The following is a 24,806-nucleotide window of genomic DNA, read 5'->3' on the forward strand; positions in this document are numbered from 1 at the left end:
TAGATCTGGTAGATGCACAGAGTCTCTTGCCAGAGTCGGGGAATCGGGCTCCTGAGGACATACGTTCAAGGTGAAGGGGAAAAAATTTAATAGGAATCCGAGGGGGTAACTTTTTCCACACAAAGGGTAGTGGGTGTGTGGAACAAGCTGCCAGAGGAGGTAGTTGAGGCTGGGACTACCCCAACGTTTAAGAAACAGTTAGACAGGTACACGGATAGGACAGGTTTGGAGGGATATGGACCTGGCGCAGGCAAGTGGGACTATTGTAGCTGGGACATTGTTTGCCAGTGTGGGCAAAGTGGGCCGAAGGGCTTGTTTCCACACTGTATCGCTCGATGACTCTATGACTAATCGCCAGGTTTTCTCCATGAAATTGAAGGAGCTGAGTGTTATTATGAACATATTTAAAAGAATGATGGTAATATTATAAATTTGGGAGGTAACATAAAACAGGCAATATCTTTTTTCTCAGACATATTGTATGCTTCTTTCTGGTTCTCATTACAATTTAGATTTCTGTTTGTATATAATAAACAGTGGGTGAGATGCCCCACCACGACCACCTCTTCAATTTGCTTCTCTTTATCCTTCACTAGCTGGTTTTTAGTTTTAGTTTTAGAGATGCAGCGCAGAAACAGGCCCTTCGAGTCCACGCCGACCAGTGTTCTAGCACTATCTTACACACAATATGGACAATTTACAATTACAGTGCATTCAGAAAGTATTCAGACCCTTCACTTTTTCCATATTTTGCTACATTACAGCCTTATTTAAAAATGGATTAAATTCTTTTTTTTTAAATCATCAATCTACACAATAGACAATAGGTGCAGGAGGAGGCCATTCGACCCTTCGAGCCAGCACCGCCATTCAATGTGATCATGGCTGATCATTCTCAATCAGTACCCCGTTCCTGCCTTCTCCCCATACCCCCTGACTCCGCTATCCTTAAGAGCGCTATCTAGCTCTCTCTTGAATGCATTCAGAGAATTGGCCTCCACTGCCTTCTGAGGCATTGAATTCCACAGATTCACAACTCTCTGACTGAAAAAGTTTTTCCTCATCTCAGTTCTAAGTGGCCTACCCCTTATTCTTAAACTGTGGCCCCTTGTTCTGGACTCCCCCAACATTGGGAACATGTTTCCTGCCTCTAACGTGTCCAACCCCTTAATAAACTTATACGTTTCAATAAGATCCCCTTTCATCCTTCTAAATTATACATAATAATACCCCATAATAAAAAAGAGAAAACAGGTGTTAAGAAATTTTTGCAAAGTAATTAAAAAGAAATAACTGAGATATCACATTTACGTAAGTATTCAGACCCTTTGCTATGACACTCAAAATTGAGCTTATGTTCATCCTGTTTCCATTGATTATCCTTGAGATGTTTCTACAACTTGATTGGAGTCCACCAGTGGTAAACTAAATTGATTGGACATAAGGAAAGGCACACACCTGTCTATATAAGGTCCCACAGTTGGCAGTGCATGTCAGAGCAAAAACCAAACCAGGAAGACGAAGGAATTGTCCGTAGACTTCCGAGACAGGATTGTGTCAAGACACAGATCTGGGGAAGGATATAAAATAATTTCTGCAGCATTGCAGGTCCCGAAGAGCACAGTGGCCTCCGTCATTCTTAAATGGAAGAACTTTGGAACCACCAGGGCTCTTCATAGAGCTGGCCTTCATAGAAGAAGCCACTCCTCAGTAAAAGGCACATGACAGCCCACTTGGAGTTTCCCAAAAGGCACCTAAAGGACTCTCAGACCATGAGAAACAAGATTCTCTGGTCTGATGAAACCAAGATTGAACTCTTTGGCCTGAATGCCAAGCTTCACTGCTCATTACCTGGCCAATACCATACCTACGGTGAAGCATGGTGGTGGCAGCATCATGCTGTGGGAATGTTTTTCAGCGGCAGGAACTGGGAGACTAGCCAGGATTGAGAGAAAGATGAACGGAACAAAGTACAGAGAGATCCTTGAGCGTTCTTGACCTCAGACCTGCTCCAGAGTATTTTTGACCTCAGACTGGGGCGGAAGTTCACCTTCCAACAGGACAATGACCCTAAGCACACAGCCAAGACAACGCAGGAGTGGCTTCGTGACAAGTCTGTGAATGTCCTTGAGTGGCCCAGCCAGAGCCCGGACTTGAACCCGATCGAACATCTCTGGAGGGACCTGAAAATAGCTGTGCATCGACACTCCCCATCCAACCTGACAGAGCTTGAGAGGATCTGCAGAGAAGAATGGGAGAAATTACCCAAATACAGGTGTGCCAAGCTTGTAGCGTAATACCCAAGAAGACTTGAGGCTGTAATCACTGCCAAAGGTGCCTCAACAAAGTACTGAGTAAAGGGTCTGAATACTTATGTAAATGTGATATTTCAGTTATTTCTTTTTTATTACTTTGCAAAAATTTCTAAACACCTGTTTTCACTTTTTTATTATGGGGTATTGTGTGTAGATTGATGATTAAAAAATGAATTTAATCCATTTTAAAATAAGGCTGTAACAAAGCAAAACGTGGAAAAGGTGAAGAGGTCTGAATACTTTCTGAATGCACTGTATACCAATTAACCTACAAACCTGTGCGTTTTTGGAGTGTGGGAGGAAACCGGAGCTCCCGGAGAAGACATGCAGTCATAGTGAGAATGTACCAACTCCATACAGACAGTACCCGTAGACAGGATCAAACCCGGGTCTCTGGCGCTGTAAGGCAGCAACTCTACCGCTGCGACACCGTGCTGCCCAGCTAGTTAACCCTTACCTTGTACATACTATCCTTGACCCTTGAAGGACATTCCCTCTCGCCAGCTCTGCAATTTTCTCCTTAAAACTGCTTCCCTTCCTCCTTTCTCCCCATCCTTCAGGAACATTTATCACCCGATCTTGCATTTCCTTCCATCTACACTTGGAAATCTTTTAATCTTCTCCAACACTTCAATTTGACACCACATGACACTGAACAGTTCCATCAGGTTCAGGCAGGCAATCTTGTAAAACCATAATGAATCCATTTGATTGGATCTTGCCTTGTCTGAAGCTTTTATTTTGATGCTGCCTTATTTTAGATCTGACAGTGGCAATTTGATTTCAGAATATTTTATATCCATTCACCTTAAATCGCTGATAAAAACACTTCCTAGTTGTGACTTGCTGCAATGTGTTGAGGCTGGCACTTTTGCTCTGGTTTATTATGGCATGGATTTTGTTTTACAACAAAAGCTTCAGCTGCTCTTTTCATACCTTGAACAGTCTACAACCCCTGCCTCTCCTCGGACCAAATCATCCCTGTTCAATACTCGGGTTCTTATCCATTAGTTTATTCATCAGGGTTTTGCTGAGTTGCTTCACAATCTGAAGTCTGACGTCAGGGAAATTAAATGCCCTTAATAATATATGCCTATGATGTCTTCATGTGCTTATGATGTCTATGTGCCTATGGGGTACCACAGTGGCACAGCAGTAAAGCTACTATCTCACAGCACCAGAGACCTGAATCAATCCTGACTATGGGTGTGGTTTGTGCATTCTTCCTGTGACCGCATGGGTTTTCTCCAGGTGCTCCAGTTTCCTCCCACATTCCAAAGACATGCAGGCTTGTAGGTTAATTGGCTTCTGTAAATTGCCCTTAATGTGTAGCATGGGATAGCATAGAACTAACGTCTTTGAAGTGTGGGAGGAAACCGAAGATCTCGGAGAAAACCCACACAGATCACGGGGAGAAAGTACAAACTCCATACATACAAGCACCCGTAGTCAGGATCGAACCCGGGTCTATGGCACGGTAAGGCAGTAGCTCTACCGCCAAGCCACCCTGATATGTGGGAGATAATTGCCTTGGGCAGGGTTTAAAATGAAACACGTTCTTGTGTCCAGGTTTACATTTAAGCTCCTCCATCCCTCTCTAGTCCAAAGCCCAGAGTAGGATTCTGCACTTTTCCTCTGACCCTTGTATCCAATGACGGCAATGACTATGATAACTTCATATTCTCAAGAAAGACCAGCCAGTTCTGTGTGGTTTCCATCCCAATCAAATACAAAGTCAGCCTTATATTTCAAAAGAAAGAAGAATGATTCAACATTTTTGTTTCTTGTCACGCTGAGCACATGTGTATATGTTCTAGTTCTGACCACTGAGCAAAATCAATCATACACTACATTAACCTTTAGAAACCATTTGTTCAGACTTGTTTATTTCACCCATAATTTGAAGCAAAACACTTGTGAGACAACAAATGTAAAGATGACAAATTCACACCAATTGTACTGTCAGCTTCACTCTATTTTCATTTCTCTCTAAACAACCCTTCTATATTTTTCTCCCCTCTATGTATTCAGTCATGTCAATGTACAGCCAATGTTTATGTAGTATCTAAACTAGGGTGTGTTGTTTTACACACAGACACTCTCCCAAGGTGGTGAAGGCAGCATCTCAGGTCCTGAACAGCATGTGGCAATATCGAGATCTAAGGAGTCTTTACAAGAAGGTAAGGAAGTTTCCATTTCTTCATGCCTGCTCCAATCATGTAGTGACCATCTATGTTTTATGCACACAACTCAACTTGAATGAAGCAAGCGCACATTTGAGTCAGTTCAGTTTAGTTTATTGTCATGTGTACCGAGGGACAGTGAAAACCTTTGGTTGCATGCTATTCAGTCAGCAGAAAGACAACACATGATCAGGGCCGTCTTTACAGCATTATAAGCCCCGGGCAAAGCAGTGTACTGGGGCCCCTACGACACCTACTCACAGGAATTCCTCCCACCCCCACTCTCTCCTCCTCCCACCCTCCCCGTCGCCCCCACCGTTACTCTCCCCCACCCCCCTTTCCCTATCAGCCCCCCCCCCTGTCGTGCCGGCGAAAAGCACTTACTGAAAAGCACTTAGCGATGGACTTAGCGTGCTACATTGTTGCGAAAAGCACTTACAGATCGCTGTGAGAAGCACTTAGGGATGGAAAATGTTGCGAAAAAAACACTTATTGAACCTACATTTTTAAAGTAGTATTTATTTATTGCAAGTCACTTAACATACACAGATCAGCATGGGGCCCCTATGCTCGTGGGGCCCCGGGCAAGTGCCCATCAGGCCCATGCGTTAAGACGGCCCTGCACATGATTACAATCGAGTAATTTACAGTCATTACTAAACTGGGATGTTTGGTTGACTGTGAAAGAGTTTTGTGAATTCGGGAGAACATAGACTACTTGCAGAACAGACCCGTAGGTTTAGATTAAATTAAAAAAACTGCTTGCTTTTATGCTGCTCCAATTAAAACCTCAGAGCCTCTCAAAGTACTTTATATCCAATGGCATCCCCTTCACCTTCCCTCGCCCGCAACCATTCATTTTCCTGAATGTTTATCTGGCTTTTCACCTCTCGAGAGAGATTAAATGTTTCCATTTGACTGGCAGTGTCTGTAAGGTGCACAAATGCATGGAGTAAATGCGGTGGGGAGTATCGGGGATTTCCCTTTACGTAATTTCCAAAGTTTCCAAATAAACAGGACAAGATGTTAGAAATCCAAAGTGCCAAATGTCAACTTGCTCCCGGTGGTGATGGGAGGCTTATGCACTCACCTATGCTCCTCCGAAGTTGAGAAAGGCTAGGCAGACACGTCATTGGGGTTATCAAGTGGGCACCTACTTTCATCGACGTTTCGCTGATTGGACCCACAACGTCTCCAGTAGGCTCAGCAGTGCATTCTGGCGTCCCAGAACCACCCCCCTCTGCATCTGCCTAGCCGGCTTATTTGGGAGACCAGATGGGGTCTTTATAATGTGTAGTCATTGTTGTAATATGGGGCACTTAATTTAGAAAAACATGCGATGTTCAAATCTAGGAAGAAGAGTGAGGAGTGAAAATTTATACTAAAGAAATGGAGGAGCAGAGGATGCACAACTCTCTAAAAATGTAATCACAACGGCAGTACAACCAAGAGATTGTTGGATATTTTTAAAAGTAGCAGAAATAATCTTAGGTTTTAGAAATAGGATCACGCTATATCTTAGTCTGAAGAGGGTCTCGACCCGAAACGTCACCTACTCCTTTTCTCCGGAGATGCTGTCTGACCCACTGAATTACTCCAGCTTTTTGTGTTCACCTTCCCGCGATACTGATTGGCTTCATGAAAGGAAGCATAGGGTGATGGTGGGAGGTTGTTTTTCGGACTGGGGGCCTGTGACTAACAGTGTGCCTCACGGATCGGTGCTGGGCCCAATGCTGTTTGTGGTTTATGTCGACAATTTGGATGAGAATGCAGAAGGCATGATTCATATGTTTGCAGATGACACTAAAGTGGGTGGTATTGTAGATAGTGAAGAAGTTGATTATCAAAAATTGGGCAAGTGGGCTGAAGAATAGTTAATGGCATAGATAACTGCAAGCTTTTGTTTTGGGAAGTCAAACCAGTGCAGGACTGTAACAGTGAATAGCAGAGCTCTGGGGAGTGTTGTAGAGCAGAGGGATCTAGGGGTGCAGGTGCATAGTTCCTTGAAAGCATTGTCACAGGTAGATAGGGTGGTCAGGAATGCTTTCAGCACGTTGGCCTTCATCAGTCAGGATGATGAGTACAGAAGTTGGGATGTTATGTTACAGTTATGTTACAGTTGTACAAGACATTGGTGAGGCCACATTAGGAGTATGTGTTCCGTTTTGGTCACCCTGCTATGGGGAGGATGTTGTAACGCTGGAAAGCGTACAGAGAAGATTTGCAAGGATGTTGCCAGGACTTAGTTATAGGGAGAGATTGGGCAGGCTAGAACTTTATTCCTTGGAGCACTGGAGGATAAGGAGTGATCTTAGAGAGGTGTATAAGATTATGAGAAGAGTAGATGGGATAAATGCACAAGAGTCTTTTGCCCAGAGTAGGGAAATCAAGAAGCAGGGGGCATAGGTTTAAGGTGAAAATGCAAAGATTTAATAGGAACCTGAGGGGCAACTTTTTCACATAGAGATTGGTAGGTATATGGAACGAGCTGCCATAGGAGCTACTATAACAATATTTGGACAGGTACATGGATAGCAAAGGTTTAGAGAGTTATGGGCCAAATATGGGCAGGTAGAACTAGTGTAGATGGGGCACCTTAGTCGGCATGGGCATGTTGGGCTGAAGGGCATGTTTCTGTGCTATATGACTTCATGAGTAGGGTTGAAGTGTTCACAGGGCAACAGATAATCAACGTTTTTCAATGCAACTTTGTTAATTTAGCAGCAGCAGCCATATTATTTATAGGTATCCCACCCGATCTGGCTGATCAAGAGTAATGACTCTGCATGGAACTCAATGTTGACTTCATTATTTTATGACAAATTTCAAGCAGATCATTTGGGAGATGCTGCAGTTATCTGCAGAGGATGAAAGCAAAGAGCATGATACCAGGTAGCCCCAAGATTCACTGTTGCTTCACGTTTTGTTGTGTAGGCCGCTGTAAGTGTCCACTGGGCTATCATTCTACCTGCAGCTATTCTTAGAGGCTTCGATGAAGGTGGCGTGGTCCTGCTTTCAGGATCAAGCAGCAGTGTGGTCCCTGTTTCAGGATTCATTGCTACGCACTGTTCAATTACCTCATCACACCAGGAAACATGAGCCTGGTGGCATATCCCCTGCATCCTTTCACCAACCCATTTGTCCGCCCTTTAAACCGACCACCACAGATCAATCGAAGGTATTTATTCACAAAATGCTGGAGTAACTCAGCAGGTCAGGCAGCATCTCAGGTGAGAAGGAATGAGTGATGTTTCGGGTCTCGTTGCTGTTGTGACAAGGCACGTTGCTGTTGTCTGGATCTGGATCTGAAATCTGATCACATGAAACGCAATCGTTAAAATATCTGTTTGGAGTAAAGCATATTGAGCCGACGCATTGACCCTGCATCTCCCTTCTTGGTTGCTGCCTGACCAGCTGAATATCTCCAGCATTTGTTGTTTTCATTATGAGAGTGTCTTTTCTCAAAAGCTCTACTTCGAGTTTTCAACAACAATGATGATGACCCCTTCCTTGCACTGCGAGTGTGTCATTACACATGCTCCCCATCGATTAACGTAGATACTCTATGTTCAGTGGGGTCTAGTGTGGCAAATAATTGAACTTTTAAATAGGAGGTGGAAATAAAGTGGTGGAGTAACTCAGCGGGTCAGGCAACATCTCTGGAGAAAAGGAACGGATGATGTTTTGGGTCAGGATCCTTATTCAGACCACTGTGTCTAAAGAAGGGTTCCAACCCGAAACACCACCCATTCCTTTTCTCCAGAGTTGCTGCTTGACCAACTGAGATGCTCCTCCATCTTTGTATCTATCTTTGGTGTAAACCAACATCTGCAGTTCCTTCCTACATGAGCTTTTAAATATGATAGTTCAACCTTACTAATGAAGGGCAGCAGAAACTCCTCAGAGTACTGCCTGTACTCTCATCATGCTCCTCTTTGTGCTTTTCCACATCTGCTGATGAAGGATCATCTCTCTGCTCTGCCATGTGGAACATACTGTACTCACCGCCATTCTTGAGACTCTGGCTGGTGTGTATTAAAGTCTCCAGTCATGGTGGTTAGGCCCCCAAATGTTTCAGAAAGTAACACCTTACCTGATAACTTTATCAACATATGTTTCGGGTGGATAGACACAAAATGCTGGTGGAACTCAATGGCACAGGCAGCATCTCTGGAGAGAAGGAATGGGTGACGTTTCGGGTCGAGACCCTTCAGACTGCAGAAGGTCTGAAGAAGGGTCTTGAACAGAAACGTCCGAAGGAGGGTCTCGACCCGAAACGTCACCCATTCCTTCTCTCGAGAGATGCTGCCTGTTCCACTGAGTTACTCTAGCACTTTGTGTTTATCTTTAGTTTAAACCAGCATCTGCAGTTCCTTCCTAACAGAAACGTCACCCATTCCTTCCATCTAGAGATGCTGCCTGTCCCACTGAGTTACTCCAGCATTTGGTGTCTATCCTTGGTGTAAACCAGCATCTGCAGTACCTTCCAACACATGTTTCTGGTGGGCTTGTGTCTTTACTTGTGGCCTTGTTGCTTGGGATCCTTCCTGGGCTCACCAGCCGTATTTTCAATGGTTCTCCTTTGGTGTCCAGGAGGGCAACACATAAATCTGTTTGTATCAAGGAGGGTGGAAGACTATAGGCCAAGTGAATCACTGCTATATCTTGCATGTAGCAGTATGTTGTAAGACTGGAGCGACTAGGCTTGTATACACTGGAATTTAGAAGGATGAGAGGAGATCTTATCGAAACGTATAAGATTATTAAGGGGTTGAACACGTTATAGAGGCAAGAAACATGTTCCCAATGTTGGGGGGGGGGGGTCCAGAACAAGGGGCCACAGTTTAAGAATAAGGGGTAGGCCATTTAGAACTGAGATGAGGAAAAACCTTTTCAATCAGAGAGTTGTGAATCTGTGGAATTCTCTGCCTCAGAAAGCAGTGGAGGCCAATTTTCTGAATGCATTCAAGAGAGAGCTAGATAGAGCTCTTAGGGATAGCAGAGTCAGGGGGTATGGGGAGAAGGCAGGAACGGGATACTGATTGAGAATGATCAGCCATGATCACATTGAATGGCGGTGCTGGCTCGAAGGGGCCGAATGGCCTCCTCCTGCACCTATTGTCAATTGTCTATTGTCTATTGCATCCCACAGGGGGGAAAGTTTTAATGGGGATGCAGACCATTGGGAGTTTAATGGAATAGAACCTCTCTGGCTAATGAACTGGGGATGTTGTTACAGCCCAGTGAGTGCTGCCGTTTACATCCTACACCCTTAGTAAGATGTTCAATGCTAGGAATCTGAGCATCCTCTCGTATTGACCGGCCCATGATGACAGGCATGATCCATGTAACTGCCAGCCCCTGACAATGCAGCGTAAGTCAACTACCTGAAATATGTATAAGCGTCTGATTGTGCAGTTTTTGGTCTCCAGCAATATCCTGGGGGCATCCCAAGGAGGAGCAGTTCAAGGGTTACCTTTACTTTGGTGTTCACTGCTCACAGCCATACTCAAGGGTTAAGGTTTTGCGCCAAAGGTTTGGATTCCTTGAGGCGCCAAACCAAATCCAACAACCTGTGAGAGAGTATTTTTGGAGTTGCGATTATACTCATTTTAATTTAACATATTTATGGGACAGTGCCGTGTGCTGTTCCGATCACATTATGGGAAGGATGTGCGAATGACTGGAGAGAGTTCAGATGATATTGACTGGAGATTGATAGGTTCTTGATTAGTAAGGGCATCAATGGTTATGGAGGGAAGACAGGAGAATGAGGTTGAGAGGGAAAAATAGATCAGTCATGATCGAATGACGGAGAAGACTCAGTGGGCCGAATGGCCTACTTCTGCTCTTTGTCTTATGATCCCTTTTGATCTTATAGTATTGCCAGATATCCACCAGATCCAGCAAAAAGCAGGACTCCTTCAGGAGATCGCAACGCTCTGTCACTCTTGACCACGGCATCCTGATTGTAATCAGATTGCCACGTTCTGACATCTCCAGAAATGGAACCATTGTTTGAGCCTTGGGTCTGCGATGGTTCTCCACCATTATGAGCCTCTCCCTCTGTACAAATGTCCACTCCTCAGCCCCTGACCCCACCAGGAAGCTCCAAGAGCCCGTGGATTCTATGGTTGAATAAGGACCATTAGGCATAGGAGCAGAATTAGGCCCCATTCAGGCCACCTCCACCATTCGATCATGGCCGATCTATTTTTCCTTCTCAACCCCATTCTTCTGCCTTATCCCCGTAACCTTTGACACCCTTTCTAATCAAGAATCTCTCAACGTCCACTTTAAAAGTACCCGATGACATGGCCTCTATCGCCGTCTGTGGCATCGAACCACCCTCTGGCTAAAGAAATTCCTCATCATCTCCCATTCTAAAGGTACGTTCTTTTATTCCGAGGCTGTGCCCTCGGGTTCCTAACTCTCCCACTTCTGGCAACATCCTCTCCACATCCACTCTATCTTGGCCTTTTGTACCCTCTATATAAACTTCAGTTATACTTGCTCTTCATGAACGTTTCACAAATTTAGATCATCAACACATCTTTCCTGGAATTTCTGATCACAGCGTGACGTGCCATGTCCAATTAAATCTCCATGTCCCGTAGTTTTGCGTCTTATTTCTGACCTGCTGACGTTTAACCTCACTCTCCCTATCTATAAAAAGCGCTCACCTACAGCTTGGTGGATCCTGCTGGATCCCTGTTCGAATCCCACCCAGACTCAAGGTTTAGGATTTTGTGCCAAGCGTTTGAAAACCATGGGGGCTCCACCATTGGGAGAGTGTTTTTATGGTAGTGAACATGATTCATTTTAACGTAGCATATTTATAGAAAATACTGTGTTCAGTTCTGGTCACATCACAGGATAGATATGTGATTGCCCGGAGTGAGTTCAGTTGATAATTCCAGGACAGAAAAATGTCAGGAAAGATTGGATTAGCTGTGAGTATTTTCTATGAAATTGAGGAAGCTGAGAGAGGTGTTATTTAATGAGGTGTATTCAATTATGAAGGAAAGGGCCTATTTTCCTTAGTAGAGGGAACATAGGGTTAAATCGGAGTATAGTGGGATTCTAGAACTTGCTATCTGAAAGGTAGTAGAAAAAAACTCCCAAACAACACTTGATGTAAACGTAAAGAGCCATTACCTTTCAGGTTAAGGATTTAGTGTGGTAAAGTGGGAATAGACTGGGTAGCACTTTCACAACGAGCACAGATATGTTGAATCAGATAGCCTCCTTCTATGCATTATATTATTTCTAATTCTGAATCAAAGAGAATTTTCCTTGTCAGGGACACTCATCTGACGAATTATCTTGATCGTTGCATTGCCATCTTACAAGCATACCGAGAAGGAAAGAACTTGAAATTTCCTTTTTGGTAATAGAAGCAAATTAGTGATTGCCACCTTGGGAATAAATATAAATGGAACATTTTTAAAAGATGGAACTACATGAAGATTGATCTTCAGTGCTGTCACAATGATAACAATGTGTGCATTTTTCAGTACTGGCCCTTACATTTGTTTTTACTCACTAAAACTACCCATCTTCTTTTCTGTTCATCCGGTCTTTCTTCATCATTCCATACTGTTTCTTTGGTGATGCATCCACCTTCTTACTGCACTTTGCCTTTTTAAGTTCCTTTTCTCGTCATGCTTGGGTGCAAACTCGCCATGTCTCTGTGCATTCATTTGCTGGTTCATCCCGTGTATGCGGTGTGTGCTTTAACATCAAATCTTCCCTTTGTAAGCGTCTGGTGCCCATCATGATATGCAGTACCCTGGATATTATCAGAATCCCCACAATGGTCCATGGTTCCCTGTAGAGTGGAGCTACAACAAACCAGGAAAAGGCCCTCCCCCTCTTTACCTGATTCGCATCAGTTATCTTCATTGCATAAGGTTCTCCATTGATGTTTTGCACTGCATGTGCGAATGGGTGAGGCCTCGATCAAATATCTGGTCAAGAGATGAACTTCTTGCAGTGCAGAAATCTCTGGACATTGCAATTACAGTCTGAGATATTTGCTACAGTAGGGCTTGAACCTACAATATCTGGCTCAGCCATGTGAATGCTGAGTTTGAACAGCCCTAAAATGGATAACAGGTCATGGAAATGAAGCAGCAAGTGCCCAGGCCTTAATTTTAGCTCAGATGGGTAATCCTCGTGGGGGGAGGACGCCGATTTGAGGTTGGAAAACCCAACAGAATGGGTTTCCTGTTCTTCCTGCTTTTTTGTTAACTGCAGGACCTATTTATTTTTCTTTCTGATGGCTTTCCACATGGCAGTCTAATTGGCAAGATGGAGGTCCATCAGGAGGGAAGCCAGCAGCACAAGGCCCCAACCAAGATGAACAGGTAGGTGTGGTAGGGGAGAGATGACGGGTGCGTTCTGTACTGCAGGTGGTGAGAGGCTCCGTGAGCACGCTGGTGTGCAAGTAGTTGAGATGGTGATCGGGGTGTGCCGGTCGGGAGCAGTCATGTGGTGAGTGAGGGGTATGGATGTGTTGTTGGGAAGGAGGCACATGTGGTGGTCAAGATGGGGAGACCATGAGAGGGTAGTAAGGTTATTGGTGTCCAGAGTAGACACTCCTACATTTCTAACTAGTGGGCCTGACATGTTCAACCCTTCTCATCACTTGATGAGTTTCTGAGGTCTGAGAACTTGGCCAATGTAGATTAATAATCAAAATACATGGAGCCCTACTTTTTTTAGTTTAGTTTAGTTACTCAGCGAGGAAAAAGGCTCTTCGGCTCACCGAGTTCGCACCGACCAGCGATTCCCGCGCATTAACACTATCCTACACACGCTAGGGACAATTTACACTTATGCCAGGTCAATTAACCTGCAAACCTGTACATCTTTGGAGTGTGGGAGGAAACCCAAGATGTCGGAGAAAACCCACGCGGTCACGGGGAGAACGTACAAACTCCGTATAGACAGCACCCGTAGTTAGGATTGAACCCGGGTCTCCGGTGCTGCAAGCGCTGTAAGGCAGCAACTCTACCGCTGCGCCACCATAATTTTTAATTTACCTTCTTGCCTCTCCTTGGAAGTGAGTGAATTTAAGTGACTTGGGTTGCTGTTTCAGTCCTTTTTAATTTTAATCCTGTTCTTTTCCCAACTCACTAATTGTTAGGTATTAAAATTCAGCAGAAAGTGATTCCTTAACTCCTCGACCTCCAAATAGAACAAACTTTTATGTTTGGCTTATCTTGTTTTATGTTTTGGCTGCTCTTGTTTCACCACAGGCATTGAATAGATTCAGTGAAGCAGATTGGTACTCTCTTGTTGCAGAGTCCCAGTGGGAGCAACTGTGATTCAGAGCTTTGTGCAGACGAGCAGCACAAGGATTTCACTCCGATGTGAATTGAATCCTGATTATCATTTTTGAAAGAAAACTGAGCAGTTTGTAATTTGTTTTGTATTATGAGTGCTAGCTGGCAGTGAGAGGTGTGAAGGCAGGTTTGACTAAATTATCTGAGTGCAGATTCATACATTTAGCCTGTCTTCTGCAGGAGCAATGGGAAAGGTCAGAAACTATTGATAAAAGCATCCCCTGAGGAAAATCCCCATCCAAAAGACTCAGAGCATTTTTAGAGAAGTGGAGAACATGAGAGCCTGATATCGAATCAGGGATTACTGAGGCTAAAGGAATGGAATTAGGAAATCAAGAAAAAGAAGTCGGATAGTGTTAATGTGCGGGGATCGCTGGTCGGTGTGGAGTCGGTGGGCCAAAGGGCCTGTTTCCACGCTGTATCTCTAAAGAAATCTATTGGCTTCTTGTGCATCATTTTGAATGGTGTCTGGCTCCTAATATCTGGATTCTTTCCATAGAAACATAGAAAATAGGTGCAGGAGTAGGCCATTCGGCCCTTCGAGCCAGCACCGCCATTCAATATGATTATGGCTGATCATATAAAATCAGTACCCCGTTCCTGCTTTCTCTCCATATCCCTTAATTCCTTTAGACCTAAGTGCTAAATCTAACTCTCTCTTGAAAACATTCAGTGAATCGAGCTCCACTGCCTTCTGTGGCAGAAAATTCCACAGATTCACAACTCTCTGGGATGAAAAGGTTTTTCCTCATCTCAGTCCTAAATGACCTACCCCCCATATTCTTAAACTGTGACCCCTGATCCTGGACTCCCCCAACATCGGGAACATTTTTCCTGCATCTAGCCTGTCCAATCCTTTAAGAATTTTATATGTTTCTATAAGATCTCATCCTTCTAAATTCCAGTGAATACAAGCCCAGTCGACCCATTCGTTCATCATATGTCAGTCCCGCCATCCCAGGAATTAACCTGGTGAACCTACGCTGCATACCCTCAAGAGCAATAATGTTCTTCCTCAAATTAGGAGATCAAAATTGCACACAATACTCCAGGTGTAGTCTCAGGGCCTTGTACAACTGCAGTAGGACTTCCTTGCTCCTAAACTCAATTCCTCTCGCAATGAAGGCCAACATGCCATTCGCTTTCATCATTGCCTTCTGTACCTGCATGCTTACTTTCATTGACTGATGTACAAGCACACCCAGGTCTCGTTGCACCTCCCCTTTTCCTAATCTGACACTATTCAGATAATAATCTGCCTTTCTGTTCTTGCCACCAAAGTGGATAACCTCACATTTATCCATATTATACTGCATCTGCAATGCATCTGCCCACTCACCCAACCTATCCAAGTCACCCTGCAGCCTCATAGCATCCTCCTCGCAGCTTACACTGCCCCCCAGCTTTATGTCATCCGCAAACGTGGAGATGTCACAATCCCCCTCCGTACTCCCTATATCTCTCCTGCTTTGAGACATCCTTGAAGTTGGCTTGATGAGCAATATTTTAGGCAGTACAGTGTACACACTTGCTCTTCTTTCTCTTAGGCAGTCCCTTGATATCGTGAATAACTTATTCCGTTCTGGTTCTCTTCAGTTCTAGAGTGACTGATGAGGCCAATGTGGAAACTTCATACACTTCTGCATAAGGAGGCATCAGGCAGCGAGGTGTGTTCCTTCCACTGCCTGCTCTAGACTGTGTGTTCCCAATTCATGGAGGTTCTTGAGACCATCCCGAGTACTCCTCTTCTATGTTTAACGTTGTGAACCAGAGATTTCCAGCCATCACTGGCGATGCTGCATTATTTTTCAAAGCTTTGGCCATATCCTTGAATCTTTTTCAAAGTCTGCATGTGCAGGGCTTGGAAAAGAGAGTCCATTTCGGGTCATTTGAGTCAAGCATAGGAATGACATGGCTTGTCCAATGGAGCAAACCGAGCGCAACTAGACCCTGATTGCTGGAGATATTGGTTTGAAGAAGACGCTGGCAATGGGCTGCATGTCTTTCCAGTGAATTTGGAGGATTTTGTGGAGTCTGTGTGGTGGTATTTTTCCAGTGTCCTAAGTTGAAGATAGTCCATGTCTCGGGAGACCAGTGATCACTGCTGTGCAATCTTGTCCCAAATATGAGGCCTTAAAACATGTTTTTTTCTCAATCCACCAAAGATTATGCAAGTGCGTTGCCTGCAATGCACATTTACCAATAGACCTGGATTCAATCTCCTGCTAAAATAAAATATTGCAATACGATCTTGTGAAGCATGCAGTCTCTCTGGTCACCTTTGTCTGACTTGGCCTCTGACTGCCCAGGATATCAACTTTCAATTCATTGACAACCTTGAGTTTCTGTCAGTATTGGCTGGTAAGGGTTCTCTACCATCTTCTCTTGGCCACCATATTATCCTCAAACCACCAAAAGTAATGCTATGCATTGCAATACCTGGGGGGAAAGGGTACTTCTCTTTTGAATTTGCACAAACAAACCCAACCTGTGACCACATGTAATAAGACGGAGCAGAAGATGCTGGTTTATACCAAAGATAGACGGAAAGTGTTGGAGTAACTCAGGCGGTCAGGCAGCATCCCTGTAGAGAATAGATAGGTGACGTTTCGGGTTCGGACTCTTCTTCAGACCCCTCCAGAGACTTATCTCCAAAGATGCTGCCTGGACCACTGAGTTACTCCAGCATTTTGTGTCTATCTGTGACCACATGGGTTTCTGCTGGATGCTCCCCTTTCCTCCCATAACCCAAACACATGCTGGTTAGTATGTTATACGGATGCTGTAAATTGCCCCATGGTAGCTGATGGTGGAATTGATGACCATTTGAGTGGGTTTGGAGTTGTAATTAATTAAGTCGGAGAATGAGAATGTGCTCACAGACATGTTACGCTGCTGCAAGTAAGAATTTCATTGTTACGTTTTCAGTACATATGACAATCAAACACTTAATGTCTTCTTGAGAAGTATGAAATATGAATAAAAATGCTCCATGTTTGTGCTCTGAAGAGAGTTTACAGGAATATATGTGACTCAATGCTACAACAATGTGGATGACTGAATGTGAAGCCATTCATTGCTAGGGCATTTGAGAAAAGCAGTAACCCCCAGTCTAGTCTGCAACCCCATGTCCCGCGAGCATAAACAAAGGGCCAGGGAAATGTACCCTTGACTTTAGACTTTAGAGACACAGCGTGGAAACAGCCCCTTAGGCCCACCGAGACCAGCCACTACACACTGGGGACAATTTACAATTTTTACTGAAGCCAATTAACATACAAAGCAGTCCATATTTGGAGTGTGGGAGGAAACCGCAGCACCCGGAGAAAACCCACTCGTTCACAGGGATAACGTACAAACTCCATGCAGACAGCACCCGTAGTCAGGATCAAACCCGGGTCTCTGGCGCTGGAAGACATTGTGCCACCCTCTGAGCATTTACTCACATAAGAGTTTCATGTTTAAAATCCTATTTTGTTTAAGTATATATTTTAAATGGTCACAACATCCACTACAATCTGGAATCTCAAATTGTTCAGCCCAAAGTGTTTGCTATTCATTAGACATGTTTCGCCACACATTGAGTGCAAGGTCACATCTCTCCTGTGGGGCACGCACTCAAAGTCTAACTGTAAAGACTCTTACTGCCACCTGGTGGGGAGCATTGGATAGTACATTGGATAGTGCAGGTTCTCACTGGAAAGAACACTGATGATCAAGTCAATTTTCAATTTAACAATCAGTCTTCATGTGGAGACTCGACATGAAACGTCGACTTACTCCTTCTGGCGCCACAGATGCTGCTTGACCTGTTGAATTTGTCCAGCATTCTTTTTTTGACCTAAATTTCAGCATCTGCTGTCTTTTTTTCTTTAAAAAGTAGATCTTGACCTGTTAAATTATCTTGTTAAGTTATTAAAGGGAATAGAGCCATAGAGTCATAGAATCATGCAGCATGGAAACAGGCCCTTCAGCCCACCTTGCCCATGCTGACCAAGATGCTCCATCAACACCAGTCCCACCTGCCCTCATTTGGCCCATATCCCTAGAAACCTTGCCAATCCATGTACTTGTCCAATTGTTCTTTTAAATGTTGATATAGTACTCGAGGTATTAGTAATAGAAGTGTTGTTATACGACTTCTTGTTTAATGGGATGATTTTGTGAATAGAATTCCAGGTTTCATGGAATGCAATCAAGAAAATAGTTGCTCAAGGTAGACACAAAAAGCTGGGGTAACTCAGCAGGTCAGGCAACATCTCTGGAGAAAAGTAATAGGTGACGTTTCGAGTCAATAGACAATAGGTGCAGGAGTAGGCCATTCGGCCCTTTGAGCCAGCACCACCATTCAATGTGATCATGGCTGATCATTCTCAATCAGTACCCCGTTCCTGCCTTCTCCCCATATCCCCTGACTCCGCTATCCTTAAGAGCTCTATCTAGCTCTCTCTTGAAAGCATCCAGAGAATTGGCCTCCACTCCTCATGGGAAAGGGAAAGGTGAGATATAGACGATAATATAGAGTGATAAGAACAAAGAAACGAAAGATATGCAAAAAAGTAATGATGATCAAGGAAATTGTTCATTGTTAGCTGTGTGCTGGGTGAAAACGAGTTTTACAGTCATTGTCAGTTTAAGGTGTAGGAAGGAACTGCAGCTGGTTGTATAAAGCAAAGAAAGACACAAAATGCTGGAGTAACTCAGCAGGACAGGCAACATCTCTGGAGAGAAGGAATGGGTGACGTTTCGGGTCGTGATCCTTCGTCAGACTACCTGAGGCTCCAGTTCCCAACAGTTTCTGCACTCTCTGCAAACTTACCAGAGTCCCATTTCCTATGTTCCCTTTAAGCTTATCTGGGAGATTTATTTTAAATCTGTGGAACAGGTTCATCAAGATATTGCCTGGATTCTCTAAGCTAGGGTACTGCTCGATGTCTGAAGAAGGGTCTAGTTTCCTCCCAAAATCCAAAGACATACAGGTTTGTAGGTTAATTGGCTTCTGTAAAAGTGTAAATTGTCCCTAGTGCGTGTAGATTAGTGTACACTGTCGTCGCTGGTTCAGCGCGGATTCGGTTGGCTGAGGGCCCTGTTTCTGCGTTGTATCTCTAAAATCTATCGTCTAAAGTCCAAACAGCCCTATGACTTCCAATTTAATCCAAGGTGCAGACCACTGATTTTTGTTTGTCAGGTTCGAACAACTGTGCAGATTTAAATTATGAATCTGTAGAATATATTGTTTTACGTGAGCTGTAATATAAGCATAAGTGTGATGTGAGAGCATTGTAGCAGCTCAGACAGATCAACAGACTTCTAGGTGTTGGGGGAATCAAGAATTGTGGAGTTCTAGTGAGCCTTACAAGCTCCTACATTTTGTAATTAGTTTTTTATTAATGAGTGGATGCAACAACTATCTGCTTGTCCACATAGGTGTTGCATTGCTATAGATATACCCAGGCATCATAAAGATGCATCTATCAACAAGCTTATGAATAATGACATTTTATGTGGTGATTGTTCTGGTAATTTAGAATCTTGCCAGTGGATGTGGGATGCATTTTGGGAATCTATCTTGAGTCTTTTGACCAGATCGTTACCTGCCAATCATGCCACCCATTCATTCTTTCTTGTTGTGTTCAAATTCAACTTTCCTTGTTTCTGGAATAAATTCTGCATTCAGTCATTGCCCTGTTTGTACGAATGTATCAGTTTTGAAATATATCACTAATTTAATGTCAGTGCCGATTTTAATGACTTTTGCAGTGTCACTCCTTTCCTAAACATTCAATGATTAGGCTGACTGATCACTGAGCAAGTTCAGAAAGTTGTATCTTTCACCTTATGATTTTATGCTTACTCTGGTTGTTGATATTGCTGTGGAAGCTTTTCAAGTATTGCTTGAACAATAAATCTCATCCCAAATCAGATTAACTCACTTTTTGATGTTGGAAAAAAATTGACAGTGCCACTTAAATCTTCTGTGGTAAATGATGGAGCTTCATCTAATCCCATTTTTATTTTACTTTCTATCTAATTTAATTGTAACAATGAATAATCCCTAGCCTTTTGATAATGTCCATGGGGATTCATGGACCCATTCTGCGTTGCTGTTGCAGTTGCTATAATAAGGGCAATTAATAATGCATTCACTTTGGGGTTTTTTTGCAGGATGGATGGTCTCAGTATCATTTTGTGGCTACGTCTTCTACAATAGAACGAGATAGGCAGAGACCCTACTCTTCCTCACGCACTCCCTCCATATCACCAGTCAGGATGTCCCCGAACAATCGCTCAGGTAAGCTGCAGCAGGACACAGATCACATCCCAAACTGGTGTCATTTTAATTGCAGACATTGCAAAGTGAAGTCCCTACTATTTAAATTGAAAAAAAGAAAAACAAATTACGTTCAACCACGTATACAAAAGAGCACAGAAGGCAGCTACTAGCCTACTGTGCTTATGCTGACTCTCTGAAATAATTGACCAATTAGTCCCAATTCTCCCTTAGCCCTATAAATCACACCAGTGGATAATCTATTGTCCTTTAATAATTTCCCCAGTGATCAGCAGACCCAGTGTGTGTTCAATTTGTCTTTCAAAGTTTTGTTTCCACCACGTTCTAGGTCGCATTAATTTGCTACATAAGAAAACCTCCTCAAGATATCCCTTTGTTGCTAACACTCTTAAATTTGGGTCCATATGTTATGAAACCTCGTGTATGTTTCATAATTTGCTCTGCTCTGCTCTTGTTCCCCGATATCTGTTGATTTACTGTCCGTAGATCCACATTGTCATGAGGTCAGCCCTATGAGGTGTATTATATGTGTGTGTGTGTGTGTGTGTATATGTATATAAACATAGCACAAAAAGTAAGGACATTTGTGTTTGGTAGATTATTTCTTTGTTGTAACAATGCTTCTTGGCAATAAATCTTATACCGTTGGAAAGCCTGTTTATTTCCCTTTTAAATGGTGCCACATTTGTAAGGAACATGCATTTGTGGGATGAGCAGCAGAGATGCGCCCATGAAAAATCAGCCAAATCTTCTCTGCCAATGCCAAACAGCTTATTCTGCCATTGACTCTTGTTCGGTGTTGTTTGGTGGATTGGATGATTGAAGTCTGAAGAAACAAGACATATTGGCAATTTAACAATTTATTCATTTAATAAACAGGAGCCTCAGTAGCGTGTGGAAGAACCATACACAGCCACAACAGCCTGGCACCTCCTCCTCATGCTGGTCACCAGCCTGGTCACACACTGTTGTGGGATGGCATCCCATTCTTCAACCAGCATTTGTCGCAAGTCAGCCAACGTGGTTGTGTTGGTCACTCTGGCACGAACAGCACGCCCAAGCTGATCCCACAAGTGTTCAATGGGGTTGAGGTCAGGACTGCTGGCAGGCCATTCCATCCTATCCACTCCCAAATTCTGGAGGTAGTCTCTGAGAAACCCTGCTCTGTGGGGGCGAGCATTGTCATCTTGGAGGATAGAGTTCGGTCCCAGACTGTGGAGATATGGGATTGCCACTGGTTGCAGAATCTCATCTCGATATCTCTCTGCATTGAGATTGCCTCCAATGATGACAAACCTCATTTTTCCAGTGAGGGAGATGCTGCCCCACACCATCACACTGCCTCCACCAAAAGATGTTACTCTATCGGTGCAGCAATCAGCATAGCGTTCTCCGTGTCTTCTCCACACTTTGACCCTATGATCCAACTGCCGTAGGCAGAATCTGGACTCATCGCTGAACATAACGTTCCTCCACATGTTCAGGTTCCAGTGCACGTGTTGCCGACACCAGCCCAAACGGGCCTGACGGTGAAGGGCAGTCATGGCAGGCCTCCTGGCAGCCCTATGAGACCGGAGATCGGCTGCGTGCAGTCTGTTCCGAATTGTCTGGGCAGAGAGCCGTCGGCCATATCGTCCTGCAAACCTTGACTGCAAATCTGTAGAAGACAGCCTACGGTTCCTAAGTGCTGACAGGGTGAGGAAACGGTCTTCTTCGGGTGTCGTCTTCTTGGGACGCCCACTTCGCGGCCTGTCTCTGACATCCCCCGTTATATGGAACTTGGCCTTCACTTTGGAGATGGTACTAGGGCTACACCAAATAATGCCGCAACTTGGTTTTGCGGAACACCAGCTTGAAGTTGCCCTATCGCACGGGCCCTATCCAGATCAGTCAAACGTGGCATGCCGATTCTTGGAGCAGACACCTACTGACCACTGCAGCAGGGCCCATGCTCACAGATGCTGCCAATCAGGTGCCAATCAGGCACCTGATTGTCAGCACCTGGGGGTACCAGAAGCTCAAAACAAGAGTCAATAGCAACAGCAGAATAAGCTGTTTGGCATTGGCAGAGAAGATTTGGCAAATTTTTCATGGGCGCAACCCATATACTCAGCTCTGCTGCTCATCCCACAAATGCATGTTCCTTACAAATGTGGCACCATTTAAAAGGGAAATAAACAGGCTTTCCAACGGTATAAGATTTATTGCCAAGAAGCATTGTTACAACAAAGAAATAATCTACCAAACACAAATGTCCTTACTTTTTGTGCTATGTTTATATACGTGTGTGTGTATATATATATGTGTGTGTGTATATATATATATATATACGTGTGTGTGTATATATAAATATATATATATATATATATATATATAGATAGACACAAAATGCTGGAGTAACTCAGCGGACCAAGCAGCATCTCTGCAGAAGAAATGGATGACGTTTCGGGTCGAGACCCTTCTTCAGACATATATATATATATATATATGTGTGTGTGTATGTGTATATAAATATATATATGTGTGTGTATGCATATATACACACACACACACACACAAAGAATGCATTCTCTTAGAGCAGCACGCAGGAGGGAGTCACTAGACACAAGTGATCTGGAAACAGTTTATGAAAAGCAATGATTGATTCAATATATATGTATATACACCCACACACATACTTAGATACGTGTATACCTATATATATATATATATAGGTATACACGTATCTAAGTATGTGTGTGGGTGTCTATACATATATATTGCTATATATATGCATATTGCTATATGTATTGCTATATAAACATTGTTGTATATATTGCTGTATATATTGCTATATATATATGTGTATATATTTTATATTGAGGAATCAATCATTGCTCTTCATAAACAGTTTCCACTTCTGTCCAGTGTCCCTGTTGTATGCTGCTCTGATGGATCGCAATCTTTGTTTACACAAATGCACATTGTGCTTTCAAGACCTATCACTATTGTAAAATCTAAGTTTGTCATTTACCATCATTTCTTTTAGGTTTTAAATGTTGAATATGTTTATTAGTTCATATTAGTGCTTTCAGAACATTGTACAACATGTATATGTTTACTTGGAAAAAAAAGACACAAAGTGCCAGAGTAACCCAACAGATCAGGTAACATCTCTGGAGGGCATGGATAGGTGATGTTTTCAGTCAGAAACCAGCATCAGCAATTCCATGTTTCTATATGTTTATTTGGTTTGAATTGGTTTATTATCGTGTGTCTACTGAGGAATAGTTTTTGTTGGCTATGCAATTAAATCAGATCATACTCTACATGAATACAATCAAGCCTTACACAGGTAAAACAAAGAGAAAAATACCAGAGTGAAGAATATAGTTTAATAGATGAGTTGGGTGCAAGGGAGATGACTTTAGCGACATCCATTCAGGAAGTTCATGTCCCAATAGAAACATAGAAAATAGGTGCAAGAGTAGGTCATTCGAGCCAGCACCGCCATTCAATATGATCATGGCTGATCATTCAAAACAAGGTCTTGACGTAAAACATCACCCATTCCTTCTCTCCAGAGATGCTGCCTGTTCCGCTGAGTTACTCCAACTTTTTGTGTCGATCTTCAGTATCTCATTCCTGATTTCTCCCCCATATCCCTTGATTCTATCAGCCTTAAGAGCTATATCTAACTCTCTCTCTTGAATACATCCAGTGAAATGGCCTCCACTGCCTTCAGTGGCAGAGAATTCCAGATTCACAACTCTCTGCGTGAAAAAGTTTTTCCTCATCTCAGTCCTTGTTCTGGACTCCCCCAACATTGGGAACATTTTTCCTGCATCTAGCCTGTCCAATCCCTTAAGAATTTTATATGTTTCTATAAGATCCCCTCTCATCCTTCTAAATTCCAGTGAATATAAGCCCAGTCGATCCATTATTTTGGTTACTGAGGATTTGTACACCTAGGAACTCAGGATTTTGAAATAGTTTAAAATCTGTCACAAATATCTATTGTAGGTAGAACAATCTAAGCTTCTCCTGTCTCTCCACATTAATATAGTATCATTCAGGTGATATTTCATCTACACTGTCACCAGGGTTAAAGAATAGTGCTTGAATACCACTAATACTCCAGCTAACTGATGATTTATAAGAGTTTATTATAGCCTCCTTGCTTTGTGTTTAATGTCCTCACAAAATAAATCCAGGATCCTGTATAATTTTATATCCTTCCAAATAGCGAAAGTTCTATCTTTCAAAAATACCTGATGATTAAATAAACATTTTAAAGTTGTCATTTGTAGCACTTCAAGTGCATACTTGTTGAGAATACAAGTCAACAAAGCACCACTTGTTAATATTCAATTACCTTTCATGTGCTTAAACACACAAAACAATTCTAAGTGGTGCAGGGTAACAGGTTGTACAATATACTAACTGCTGTTTAAATACAGCTGGTGATTGGAGAAGAGCTTGAAATATCTAAATTAAATGCCAGGACAAAGAGGAAACTATCTTGATATATAGCAAAATACTATTACAAAGCCCTCATATGTAACATGAAAATTTAGATCACTTGAGTTTTCCAGGAATAAATAGAGGGGATAACTCCATGTTTTGTGTTGGCAAGGATTTTACAGATAATTTATTTAGCATTAATAAGATTATTAAGGGGTTGGAC

The 24,806-nt window shown here is 43.1% G+C and overlaps 1 protein-coding gene across 10 annotated transcripts in view; it reads left to right on the plus strand.

Annotated features, from left to right (window-relative positions):
- The window catches only part of ctnnd2b (catenin (cadherin-associated protein), delta 2b), a 775,275-nt gene that overhangs the window by 728,712 nt on the left and 21,757 nt on the right, over positions 1-24,806 (plus strand). For 8 of the 10 annotated variants that reach the window (XM_078415264.1, XM_078415272.1, XM_078415320.1 and 5 more), the window contains 3 exons: positions 4,411-4,495; positions 12,799-12,867; positions 20,014-20,140. In XM_078415264.1, coding sequence (XP_078271390.1) covers positions 4,411-4,495; positions 12,799-12,867; positions 20,014-20,140 — 281 coding nt within the window. The remainder of the gene's footprint in view (positions 1-4,410; positions 4,496-12,798; positions 12,868-20,013; positions 20,141-24,806) is intronic. The other 2 variants (XM_078415282.1, XM_078415310.1) reach the window with 1 other exon arrangement.

Source organism: Rhinoraja longicauda, chromosome 2 (assembly GCF_053455715.1).
Source record: "Rhinoraja longicauda isolate Sanriku21f chromosome 2, sRhiLon1.1, whole genome shotgun sequence".
Taxonomy (NCBI): Eukaryota; Metazoa; Chordata; class Chondrichthyes; order Rajiformes; family Arhynchobatidae; genus Rhinoraja; species Rhinoraja longicauda.